The sequence below is a fragment of the Salvelinus sp. IW2-2015 genome, linkage group LG23, assembly GCF_002910315.2.
Source record: "Salvelinus sp. IW2-2015 linkage group LG23, ASM291031v2, whole genome shotgun sequence".
NCBI lineage: Eukaryota > Metazoa > Chordata > Actinopteri > Salmoniformes > Salmonidae > Salvelinus > Salvelinus sp. IW2-2015.
Genome location: NC_036863.1, coordinates 19,198,537 through 19,212,124, shown reverse-complemented (window position 1 = coordinate 19,212,124; position 13,588 = coordinate 19,198,537). Strand labels below are relative to the sequence as shown.

The 13,588-nt window shown below is 41.5% G+C and overlaps 1 protein-coding gene across 1 annotated transcript; it reads right to left on the bottom strand.

Annotated features, from left to right (window-relative positions):
* Positions 1-571: 571 nt before the first annotated feature.
* lrwd1 (leucine-rich repeats and WD repeat domain containing 1) lies at positions 572-13,033 on the bottom strand. Its single transcript, XM_023968420.1, has 16 exons — positions 12,952-13,033; positions 12,374-12,460; positions 11,870-12,104; positions 11,488-11,607; positions 11,139-11,285; positions 10,917-11,012; positions 10,301-10,681; positions 9,960-10,092; positions 8,947-9,053; positions 8,561-8,771; positions 6,908-6,980; positions 6,576-6,716; positions 6,365-6,465; positions 5,909-6,076; positions 5,549-5,658; positions 572-1,426 (listed from the first exon to the last, which is right to left on the bottom strand). Exons 2-16 carry the CDS (start codon positions 12,451-12,453, stop codon positions 1,274-1,276), a joined length of 2,256 nt encoding a protein of 751 aa, XP_023824188.1. The 5' UTR covers positions 12,454-12,460; positions 12,952-13,033; the 3' UTR covers positions 572-1,273.
* Between the last annotated feature and the right edge of the window lie 555 nt (positions 13,034-13,588).

The window sequence follows — 13,588 nt, the reverse complement described above, 5'->3', positions numbered from 1 at the left end:
AATTACAAAAGTGTTGGCCTATGTATGTATACCAAGAATGGAGTTACAAGTGGGAAGGTGGTATTTACCACATACAAATAGGAAAAATTGAATTGACGGCCCTCCAACTGGTAATTACATGTGGGAAACTCATCTATCATCTCTGCGCTCCGACATGCTGAACTCTGATGTCACATATTAAGGAAAAGACCTCATAACAGCAATTCCGGCAGTTAAATGTAATAAAACATGTATAAAAAGCAATCTATTCATGTTTTTTTGAAAACTATAATTTATTTGCGAGCACAATAGCTGTACTTTTAGTGTATGGTTGCCTCAGCTTGTTTTTGTTTTTTTACAATTTCGCAACGAATTAGAAGCATGTGTATGCATCCAATTTCACAACCGGCAACTACCACCTTCCCACTTGGTTATCAACGCAGCATTATGCTGGTTTTCACAAGCAGCTCAATTCTGATCTTGTGCCAAATTATTAGCAAAATATCTGATCTTATTGGTAAAAACTCCAATTAGTGGCAAAAGATCAGAATTGGGTTGCCTGTATAACCGCATACAAAAACACACTACACAATTGAAATTTAGAACATCAATCCCATTTAATGTGGCAGATGTTCTTAATGTAACTCATATCCACCAACACTCAAAAAGGCCATAATAATCTGCATGTACAATCATGCATTGTGGTTGAAACAGTTCAAACACCCATTTGCTTTTTTCATACGTTTCCATGTCAGTGGATAAACTGATATTGTATGTATAATTTTGGGGATATWTTTTTTTTTTATTAAAAAAATTAAAGAAAATCACATTAGACATAATCTAACTGAATAGTAAAAGTACAATTAGTAGTTATAAAAAAATTATGTAAAAATGCAAATACATCTGATCTGTACAGGCATCACACATGAATTTCAGTATATGTATATTCATCTTCAGTACAATTAATATATTGTTCTTATCTTGCCATGAGGTAATCTCTGCATCAAAATAAACTACATCTAATAGATGCTGGCGAGGAGGGGAGTTAAAATTAGGGCTGGTACGTTTAAGCTGAGTGGTAAGGTGAGAAGTCAATAGTAGAGAGTGAGGTCAAACAAAAACCAGAAAAGGGCCAAGTCCAAGCCAAAGCCAATTCCCAATAGCATTGAATAGCTTCCTTTCCTTACTGAACATCACTGCCTTGAAAGGACAGTCTTGATAGGTTGAATTGATACTAGTAAAATCTACCCAGTATTTACACCCATCAGTGAACGTGAGAAAATATGTTTGGTCCTCAGGAAGACTCCGTTCTTATCCACACCACTGCCATGTTCTTGTCGCTGAGGGCCACCAGGTATCTAAGCTCAGGGTCCATGGCCACACTGTTGATAGCGGGACCTTCCACTGGGCCCTGTCCTTTCCTCACAGGTAACGGCCATGCCAGGATCTGCAAAGCCCCAAACGGCTCATTAGTAGGTAATCTAATTACATAGAAAACATTCGATGACACCCAGAATATAATTTCAGTGAGAAATTATGACTTAAGACTGACCGGTTGCAGACTAGTGGGAAAGATGAAGGGTGCCATAGCAGAGCCTGTCAATTGCCCACCATGAGTGGCTCAGGGTTTCCGTTAGGAAAATATGGCACCGGACGATTGCCCGGGAGCACTTTAAATTTACCAGACATTTGTGAAATTTACCGGACCCATATGCATTGGGTGCGTAACCTGATTAGGGCATCCACCCATGGTTTTCAGAATGACAGAAATCACATTTAGATTATGGCAGGGCTTCTCAAACGCCATCCTCAGCACCCCAAGAGATGCACATTTTGTTTTTTGCCCTAGCACTACACAGCCGATTCAAATAATCATCAAGCTTTGAACATTTGAATAAGCTGTGTAGTGTTAGGGCAAAAAACAAAACGTGCACGGCTTGGGGTCCCGAGGGCAGAGTTTGGGAAAGGCTGGATTATGGTAATCCTTATTAACAGAACACGCAAGTCGAGGATGCAACGATGTTCTTCTTACCAAATTCTGATGTGCAGTTTGAAGATGTTAGAATAACTGTCCACATTTACTTTTCCTCAGCAAACATGACAAGTAACAGACAGCAAAATCACTAGCCTAAGTAAATCTACTATCCCCCATAGTAGAAAAGTTGACCTATTCTATTGGTCAGCTTGTCAAGAAACAAAAAGCCAGTTCCAAAACAGATTCTGAGACAGTTGTGGGACGATAGATCCCAAATTCATACAACCAGTAGACCTAGGATACATAAAACAAACGTTAAAAAGCAATGAGTCTAATGGAACAGATCAGAACATTGAGCTTAAAATGTTGATTAACTATTATTTCTTCACATTATAATAACAGCAACAAGGCAGTAGGTTATACGCGAATGTTTGTTCCATAATGCAATTCTCGGGAAAACAACGTTGTTAAAACGGCACAGCACATTCGAGTGGTTTCATATGACAAGAAGAAAATATCCATTAGAAATTTAGAAAGAAGGAAGATCTAATATGCAACAACGACCATGGGTTGCTAATATGACTAGGATTGTGTCTTTGGCACAAGATGCCTCATGTAAAATGTACTGTGTCCGTAAAATGTATATAGGTTCAGAACTTTTGTAAAACAGCACGGTTAAAAATATATGGCAAATAGAAATCAAACTGGATGGACATCAGAAATAGATGAGGTTGAGAGTAGAGGAAGGACAGGACTAAAAACAAACAAAATATAATTATTGTAAAATAGATTGTGTCCGTAAAATGTATATAGTATGTATAAGCTGGAAGTAGAAGCCAAAGTGTTGTTGTTCATTAGTTTATTCCAATTATAGGAGGGGTGGTAGGGTTAGTGGAAAAATAATAAAAGGAAAATATATATTTTTTAAGATATGTATATATACAGTACCAATCAAAAGTTTGGACACACCCACTCATTCAAGGGTTTTTCTTTATTTTTACTATTTTCTACTTTGTAGAATAACAGTGAAGACATCGAAACTATGAAATAACACATATGGAATCATGGAGTAACCAAAAAAGTGTTAAACAAATTAAAATATATTTTATATTTGAGATTCTTCAAAGTAGCCACCCTTTGCCTTGACGATAGCTTTGCACACTCTTGGCATTCTCTCAACTAGTTTGAGGTAGTCACCTGGAATGCATTTCAATTAACACACCTGCCTTGTTAAAAGTTATTTTGTGGAATTTCTTTCCATCTTAATGCGTTTGAGCCAATCAGTTTTGTTGTGACAAGGTTGGGGGGTATATAGAAGATATCCCTATTTGGTAAAAGACCAAGTCCATATTATGGCAAGAATAGCTCAAATAAGCAAAGAGAAACGACAGTCCATCATTACTTTAAGACATGAAGGTCAGTCAATGCAGAACATTTCAAGAACTTTGAAAGTTTCTTCAAGTGCAGTCTCAAAAACCATCAAGCGCTATGATGAAACTGACTCTCATGAGGACCGCCACAGGAAAGGAAGACCCAGAGTTACCTCTGCTGTGAGGTATGAATGTGAGGACACCTTCATTAGAGTTAACTGCACCTCAGATTGCATCCCAAATAAATTATTCACAGAGCTCAAGTAACAGACATCTCAACATCAACTGTTCAGAGGAGACTGCATGAATCAGGCCTTCATGGTCGAATTTCTACAAAGAAACCACTAAAGGATACCAATAAGAAGAGACTTGCTTGGGCCAAGAAACATGAGCAATGGACAGACTGGTGGAAATCTGTCCAAATGTGAGATTTGTGGTTCTAACCGCCGTATCTTTGTGAAACGCAGAGTAGGTGAACGGATGATCTCCACATATGTGGTTCCCACTGTGAAGCATGGAGGAAAACGTGTGATGGTGCTTTGCTGGTGACACGGTCTGTGATTTGTTTAGAATTCAAGGCACACTTAACCAGCATGGCTACCACAGCATTCTGCAAGTGATACGACATCCCATTTGGTTTGCGCTTAGTGGGACTATCAATTGTTTTTCAGCAGGACAATAACCCAACACACCTCCAGGCTGTGTAAGGGCTATTTGACCAAGGAGAGTGATGGAGTGCTGCATTAGATGACCTGGCCTCCACAATCACCCGACCTCAACCCAATTGAGATGGTTTGGGATGAGTTGGAACACAGAGTGAAGGAAAAGCAGCCAACAAGTGCTCAGCATTTGTAGGAACTCCTTCAAGACTGTTGGAAAAGCATTCCTAATGAAGCTGGTTGAGAGAATGCCAAGAGTGCGCAAAGCTGTCAAGGCAAAGGGTAGCTACGTTGTTGAATCTCAAATATAAAATATATTTTGATTTGTTTAACACTTTTTGGGGTACTACATAATTCCATATGTTACTTCATAGTGTTGATGTCTTCACTATTATTCTACAATGTAGAAAGTAGTAAAAATAAAGAAAAACCCTTGAATGAGTAGGTGTGTCCAAACTTTTGACTGGTACTGTATATACAACAAATATATGGGGGATAGAAAATTATGCAGACAATTACATTGATGGAAGCTACAATCAATCTGCAATATTAAAGCTGATCTACCACCCAAAAAATTAAAAGAAATATAAATAAAAGGTTTGTGCCTTTGGCTACTAGACAATGAAAGAAAGTTGATAAAACAATTGCCTCCACAGATATGGTCTGACTTTGGCTAGGCTAATTTGAAGCAAGGTAAGACATGCCTCATAATATCTATTGAAACCTTCAGGTTTTAAACAATTAAGTATGTTTTCAAAATGCATATTGCCTCCATCTTATTGCAAGGTGGTGTGTGACACCCTGATGAAGCCTGCTTTCCGTTGCCTATGCATTTGGTATTTGAGATGCTGTAGCATCAGCTCTACAGACATTTTCTGCTCAAAGGCTCTCTGTATGCTGTATACGAGATAAATAATATACATCAGGAATATACTGTACACACGTGACAATTTAATTTCACTAAATTATGCAAATTAACATACAGACCAATAAGCATGACCAGGATTTGTTTTTCTCCATCGACTGGTAATTCCATCAATTAATAGGCTAAAAAGCATTATTATTCCACAAAGGGATTTTTTCTTCTTCTCCCGGACAATTGACTGGTTAACAGAAACCCTGGAGTGGCTCAATATTTGGTTGAATATGGCTCAAGTTAGATGGTGACCATCTTTCCCATTCATTTAAGATTGAGACATATAGCTGGATCTACACAACAGATGGCTAGGACATGGATAATTACCTTGGGTAACCTGTACCCCCCACAATGACTCGGTACCGGTACCCCTTGTATATAGCCTCGGTATTGTTATTTTGTGTTACTTTTTACTTTAGTTTATTTAGTAAATATCTTCTTAACTATATCATGAACTGCATTGTTGGTTAAAGGCTTTTATGTAAGCATTTCACAGTAAGGTCTACACCTGTTGTATTCGTCGCTTGTGACAAATAAACATTGATTTGATTCATCTCAACAGTAGACCACATTTAAGGTCTGAAAACTTCTGTAAAATATTATTTTGGAGTAAACTATAATTTTAATAAGTCGTTTCACTAATAAGTACCTCTGTGGCAGGAATTGCTTTGCCACTCCTAAAGTTGGCCTTGAGGAGGTCTGTTACATGGTACATCCACAGTCTCCCTCTTTCGTCACCACACACCACGTAGCCTTTGCCTAGGAAAGAAGAACATACGCTCTCATTCACATTAAACTGTTTTATACAATAATGGTTTTGATGAAAACAATTTTTCTAGATTCTTTCTTAGTCAACGGTTGTGGGGGTAATGCCTTCAATTGTGCCTTTATGTCTGTATTAGAATTTTAAGACTGTGGGTTCGATCAATGCCATTTACACAGTATGGTCTTGACTGAAAGAGTGGATGTGGAACATGCTATGACATGTTTCCGTGTTGTTGTGACTCACTGGGGCAGGTGTTGAGGGACAGGTAGGGGATGTCCGTGCTGGACCACTGCAGCTCCGCCAGGATCACAGCACATACCTCCTTCTTATTATTATTATTATTGGGCCGCTGGGCTCGCGTGTCCTTCCAGCTCCACAGGTAGATCGAGCCCTGCATGTGGCTCTTAGAGGCTGAGAGGGATAGAAAAGATGTGGACAAAGTGAGGAGGAGGAAAGGGAAAAAGGGAAAGGAGAGACGTGGAGAGAAACGAGAAGGGGGGGGATGATTTCCAGGGTTAGCGCTTGTAAATGGACAGGCTCATGCTAGATTTATTCGAATTACATCAAACCCAATATCCCCTTCTAGGGATCTATAAAGTTGATTGAATCCCAGTCAAGTCAAATAAAATCTGCCTAAGTCATAAAAGACAATCTAATAACAGGGCCAGTGTCAGATCAAAACAGGAGCAGTTGACTCACCGACGACATCGTTTGTGAGGAATCCCAAGCCATCGATGGTGTGGTAGTCATGGTCCTTGTCCTTCTTATACACAGGGAATGTGATCTCCATCTCCTCAGACCTGTAGAGGGAAAAGWAGACCGTGAGTTGACGCTCAGGCAGCAGTCCAACTTTCAATGTCTCTTCACGCAGGCACACTCAGACAAAGACAAACAAACTACGGATCATCACCTTTTCTTGGGGTCTTTGTTGAGCTGGATGTTGTAGCTGTGGAGCCCCCCCTCACAGGCAGCAATGAGGTGTGTGTCTGGGGTGGCAGGGGGTAGGCAGAAGTGCAGGGGTGTGGAGGTGGTCTCCAACACCAACAGCTGACTGTTGGGCCATAAAATGTGTTAACACCAGGGCAGAGACATCAGACATCAAATACTCTGAGCATAATGACACGAACAAGTGTCCACTTCGTTACCATTGTGATACATTTCGACTCAATACTTGCGAACCAAATTCATTTGCCCACAATATCAACAAAAAACTGATATAAAGCACCGTCAGAGTAAACTCACGTGACTTTGAAATTGTAGTAGCTGTCCACTCCGCCAATGTCCCACATTAATATATTTTTATCGTACGACCCAGCTGGGGGAAAAAATAGAAAGTTTGAACGAGGGAGCATACATACAACATATCACATTACATCACACTCATTTAGCATATGGACCTCATTTGGACTTCAGGTCCAGAGTAAAGTACCACCTCAGTACGTGCAGTTTGGCACCTTGTGACCCTTCTATTGGAGTATGAACCCTACAACCATGATGTTATGCTCCAACCAACTAAGCTTATGAGACAACAAAATAAAACACACTGAACAAAAATATAAACAACATGTAAAGTGTTGGTCCCATGTTTCATGAGCTGAAATAAAAGATCCCAGAAATGTTCGATACGCACAAAAAGTGTATTTCTCTGATTTGTTTACATCCCTGTTGCGAAGCATTTCTCCTTTGCCAAATTAATCCAGCCACCTGACAGGTTTGGCATGTCAAGAAGCATATTAAACAGTATGGTCATTACACAGGTGCACCTTGTGCGGGGGACAATAAAAGGCCATTCTAAAATGTGCAGTTTTGTCACACAACCCAATGCCACAGATGTCTCAAGTTTGAAGGAGCATGCAATTGGCATGCTGACTGCTGGAATGTCCACCACAGCTGTTAACAGAGAATTTAATGTTCATTACTTTACCATAAGCCGCCTCCAACTATCTTTCATAGATTTTGGCAGTACGTACAACCGGCCTCACAACCGCAGACCACGTGTAACCATGCCAGCCCAGGACCTCCACATCCGGTTACTTCAACTGTGGGATTGTCTGAGACCACCCAGAAACCATCTCAGGGAAGCTCATCTACATGCTAGTCGTCCTCACCAGGATCAAATGCTGACTTTCAATTGCCACTGGCACGCTGGAGAAGTGCTCTTCACGGATGAATCCTGGTTTCAACTGTACCGGACAGACGGCAGAGTGTATGGCACTGTGCTGTTTGCTGATGTCAACGTTGTGAACAGAGTGGGGTTATGATCCAGGCAGGCATAAGCTACGGACAACAAACACAATTGAATTTTATCGATCCTGAGGCCCATTAACGTGCCATTAATCCTCTGCTATCAGCTAATGTTTCAACATGATAATGCACGCCCCATGTCACAAGGATCTGTACACAATTCCTGGAAGCTGAACATTTCCAGGTTCTTCCATGGCCTGCATACTCAGCAGACATGTCACCCATTGCAAATGTTTGGGATGTTGTGGATCGACATGTACAACAGCGTGTTCCAGTTTCCGCCAATATCCAGCATCTTCACACAGCCATTGAAGAGGAGTGGAACAACATTCCACAGGACACAATCAACAGCCTGATCAACTCTATGTGAAGGAGATGTGTCGCACTGCATGAGGAAAATGGTGGTCACACCAGATACTGACTGGTTTTCTGATCCACGCCCTTACCCTTTTTTTCCCTTTTTTTTTTAAAGGTATCTGTGATCAACAGATGCAAATCTGTATTCCCAGACATGTGACATCAAAGATTAGGGCCTAATGAATTTATTTCAATTGACTGATTTCCTTATATGAACTGTAACTCAATCAAATCTTTGAAATTGTTGCATATTTTTGATCAGTGTAGAAGATAAAACAGGAAGTGGCCACTCACTGAAGAGCAAGTTGCCCTGGCGGGGACTGAAGCAGAGGATGGAGAGGGCTTTGCGGCTTGCTCTGAACTCTCCGTACGCCATGTTGGCTCTGGGGTGAAGCAGTTTCACCAAGCCTCGCTTCCCCCCTGCCGCCAAGATACTGCAGGGCCGCATGCCAACGTTGCCCTTCCGTGACATCAGCACAGTTGACCATGCCAGAGAGAAGAACTCCTGAGGGGTGGAATCATAAATTAACATTTTAATCCCCATTAATTCACCATAATTTTGTTTTCTAACATGGAATGTGCATGATAAACAAGAACATGGTGGGATAAAGTATGATGTTTTCTACCAAGCTAAATGGCCCTATCAGGAAAAATGGTACATGCACAGAAGCAGGACTGACCTCACCAGGGACCTTATACTTCTTCATAACCAGTCCCGTCTCACAGTCAATCAGGCACACAGACTCTCCTCCACACGTTGCCACAATACGGGTCGCACCTTTCACATCTACAACATGACAGGGAGAAGAACACAGGGTTTGCTAGAGCAGATTATTTTTAACACCGTTTCTGTGGAGCTTATCATGATTGCATGTTACTCCAACTTATACTCTCAATTTACTTATAACCACCCCCCTCCAAAACACATTCAGACAGTCGTGAAGAGGGCACAACAAAGCCTATTCCCCCGCAGGAGACTGAAAAGATTTGGCATGGGTCCTCAGAAGGTTCTACAACTGCACCATCGAGAGCATCCTGACGGGTTGCATCACTGCCTGGTATGGCAACTGCTCGGCCTCCAACCTCAAGGCACTACAGAGGGTAGTGCGTACGGCCCAATACATCACTGGGGCCAAGCTTCCTGCCTTCCAGGACCTCTATACCAGGCGGTGTCAGAGGAAGGCCCTAAAAGTTGTCAAAGACTCCAGCCACCCTAGTCATAGACTGTTCTCTCTGCTGCCAGACAGGAAGCGGTACCGGAGGGCCAAGTCTAGGTCCAAAATGTTTCTTAACAGCTTCCACCCCCAAGCCATAAGACTCCTGAACAGCTAATCAAATGGCTACCCAGATGATTTGGCTAGTCACTTTAATAACTCCACCTACATATTATTACCTAAATTACCTCAACTAACCGGTGCCCCCACACATTGACTCTATACCGGTACCCCCTGTATATAGCCTCGCTTGTTATTTTACTGCTGCTGTTTAATTATTTGTTACTTTTATTTTCTATTTTTTTACTTATCCATTTTTCACTTCATACTTTTTTCCCCTTCACTTCTTAAAGCATTGTTGGTTAAGGGCTTGTAAGTAAGCATTTCACTGTAAGGTCTACACCTGTTGTATTCGGCACATGTGAAAAATAAAATTTGATTTGATTTGAGACCCCATTGAAGGACAGGACAGTACTCACCTCCATTGTAGTCTAGCGGGGGCTGGAAGGAACAGGCCCACAGCTGGGTGCTAAAGTCATCAGGGCTGTCCCGTTTACTGTGACACTGCAGGACGTGAAGAGGCTGCAGACTCACTGGCTCCTGTAATGAATGCTAGGGGAGATGGAGGAGAGGATAAGGGGGGTAGAGTGGACATGGTGGGGGATGTATTAATGTGTGAGTTCCTGTGTTAATCAATGAAAAGCTAATGGCCACATGATGAGCAACCATCAAGTCTCCAGCTAAAGTCACACCGTATCTTTATTGAGCGTAGTACTAGTATGTGCTATACCAAAAACAAACCAAGACTAGAAAATCATACCTGAGACTTGGTGCAGATTACTTTCCCAGGCGTCTCTTTGACCTCTGTGGACCGCTGTTGCATGGCAGACTTGCGAGTCCGTTTGGCCAGTGGCATGTCTTCTTTGGACTGATGTTGCTTCTCTCTCAGGCCGTTCCTGGGGGTCACCAGGAGTTTGGACTTGCCCCTAGTGGGGGTGGCTGGGATCTGTGCTGCCTTATGGGTCCTTGCCGTGGTGCTGATGGGCCGTTCTGCCTTATGAGGGATGCTTTGCAGACGGCTTGACCTGTGTGGGCTGTCCTCGGCTTGAACACTTGCTTTGGCTATTTTCTGAGGGTTTAGGGTTACGTCGCATTCGACAGCTGAGGCGGAACGCTTCCTCTTGGCTGGGAAAGGAAACCTCTGAAAACATGGGGAAAATCTATCTTATCATAAAGGAAAGGTACACAATTAATCTAAAAGTTTTGTTAAAGATTTGTCCATAAACGTGATCTATTTACCATCTATTACAAATATTTATGATCCAAACACAGCATTTGGAACATGACCTGCTTAAATAATAACAACCCTTTGAACATAAACTCTATGAAAATAATTCAGAGCCGGATGCTTATATCAATGAGTATTGAATCCTTACAAAGGTCTCCTTTGTATCAGCAGGCTCCTCTGTATCTCTGTACTCTTTATTTGGCTCGGTCAAAGAGCGAAGGTGCTCTTTAGCTATCATCTCCACCTAGAAACCAATGAAACAATGTCAGAAACCAGTGAGAGAATATACATGGTTCCAGTTGTACTCCGATAAAATAAAATCATTGTCCTTATAAGGAAAAGAGAAATGTAATAAGCAGTTAAAACCTACCCTCCATTTTGTGTAGTCAGTCATAGAGCTGGGGCCATATTTCACCTTATGACGCACCGCATTGACAAAATCCCTCTCCACAATGGCTAGTTTCTCTGCTGTTCGGCAGTCAGGGAGTGAAAAGCTGGTCTCCCACAGCGCTAACACCTAGAAACCAAAGAATTCAACAGAATTGGTCACTACTTTGTAGCAAATTATGCATAACAGTGCTTGTTTGATGAACGGCACAAACGGTTATTAGGTAATTACTATTTTAATCAGTTAATTTCTAGAGAGAATAGCAGGTAAATGGCAAACTATAATAAAGCACAAAATGTTTTGGAATTAATTTGAACACAGTGGCTCATACCCTCTTCCTGAGGTGCTCACTGTTGACATAGCGCATGTGGTTGGCTGTAGTGCTGATATCCTTCCCATTGTAAAACCTCAACTTGGGCAGGAGGATCATCAGCTTGTAGTTGTCACTGACCTGCGAGACACAAGCATTAGCAATGCGTTCCAATGGGCAGTCATTGTTTGTAAAATGGAGATATATGAGAACTGACAAATGGCATACTGACTGACTGACAAATAGCATACTGAAAAGGTGACAGAAATGACAGAATTGGTAAACCAGAGGGTAAACAAAGAAAGAGCTTGAGAGTTACAACTCTATGAGAGAAAAACATCATACATTAACAATGACTGAAGGCAGAATTAAAGGAGAAACAAACAGAGCAGTGGATCCTCACAGTGATGTAGAGGTTGTCCTCCATCCTGAGATCCTCCAGGGTGGTCAGTGTGTCCAGAGTGGTGACATCTTCCATCTCATTGTTGGTCAGGTCCAGAGAGCATAGGGAGGGCAGGAAGAGCCCGGAGGGCATCTCCTTAAGTCTGTTCCCAGACAGGTCCAACTGTTCCAGACAGCGAAGGCGAGAAAGCAGGGGGACAGGCAGGTCACTGCTCTTTAGACCGAGCTTGGAGAGACTTTATGGGGAAGCACTGGGTCAGTACTAGCAACACCAGATAAAATGGTAAAATAGACATGCTTGGCCTACATAACAATTTCTCTAACAAGGTATTCAAGTAGTTCTGCTCTTCCTCAAAAACTGTTCCCATTGGATTGAGACAAAATACATATCCATTAAAACAGACTTAATATGGTCTTCAGACATACATTATGCTGTGACAAAGCCATTCTCCACTCCTAGTTTGATAACATTCCCAAGTCTACAGAGGAACCAGCCTTTACTTACTTTAGTGTCTTTACTTGTTCCAGTTTGGTGGTTTTTGGAGTGCATTTCTCCAGCAGTAATTTCTCTGTTATTTTCCCCATGGCTAGTCTGTACAAGCAAAGAGTAAAAGTAAGCAGTGTTCAGCTAGTTTGGCCATATATACGTATAAATGTATGTATGGTCGCAGACAGCTAGGGGCGTGACTATCATCTGCAGTAGGTGATCGAAACTTGAACGTGAGAAACCCCACGATGAGTAGAACGATCATGTGGAAGTTCGAGTAACATAGATTTGCATCACTGTTTAACGTCTGTACTTTGCAAAGACAATTAGGTGTGACAAATTTGACAAAGGTCGCGCATCCATTAACTGTTGATTACGTGTTTATTTTGTTACAACTAACTCGTGTGAAACTGGTCACAATACTATCGAAAACGATAGCTGCCAGTATTTACGCTCATGCTACGTTGCCACTCAAGCTCATTGATATTCAAATAATGTCAGGAATTGCGGTTATAATTATAATTATGCTTTAATTATGACTAAAGCAGTTAATTCAACTAGATTACTTATATTTAGTAGTATTAAACTATACGTACCAGAACACAGTAGAACCTCTGTAACTTTCCCTCGAAATAATTGACAAGGCAGTCACATGGGCATTCATCAACTTTCCATCCGGTAAGAGCCAGAGAGCCGCCATATTGAGTGTGGCAAAGTATATTTTAAAAAACGATGAAGAACCATTTTAAGGTAGTAAATAAAATAGAACATCTCCAAAAAATAATTTACCTGAGAAGATCCTGATAACATCAGCGACATCCCTTTAATTAAACAAATTTGCATTTCAGTTACAACTGCAATCTTCTTTAGTATTGTCATGGTTTGACTTTGTATGGTACATTGGTGAAAGGGTAGATGGCATTCTGCCTTCTAACCACATGACCCTTGCCTTTTGGCATTTGTGGTTTCAGGATGGGTGAAAACAGAGTTGGGTGCTGTGGAATCGGTGAGGGTAACCAGAAGTGGTCTGGTAATAATTGTTTGTGTTTCTGCTGGTCAGATGGAGAAGGCGCTCCGCATTAGACGAATGGGGGCAAGAAATGTGAATTGTTTTGCTCTCAAGAAAAGGGACCCATTGAAATGAGTGATTACTGGGGTAGCGGTAAAAGTTGACCAACTAAAGGGGACGATTGCCGGTGTTTGTGATGCTCGTTGTTTGGTGCGACACAGACA

What these genes read in the sequence shown, in the direction of transcription:
- lrwd1 (XM_023968420.1), bottom strand. Translation starts at nt 12,453, where the DNA reads ATGGGGAAAATAACAGAGAAATTACTGCTGGAGAAATGCACTCCAAAA. An exon ending in CCTCACAAACGATGTCGTCG is followed by an intron (nt 6,077 to 6,364) that starts GTGAGTCAACTG and finishes TATCCCTCTCAG; the next exon opens with CCTCTAAGAGCCACATGCAG. An exon ending in AAGCAATTCCTGCCACAGAG is followed by an intron (nt 1,427 to 5,548) that starts GTACTTATTAGT and finishes GGGGCTTTGCAG; the next exon opens with ATCCTGGCATGGCCGTTACC.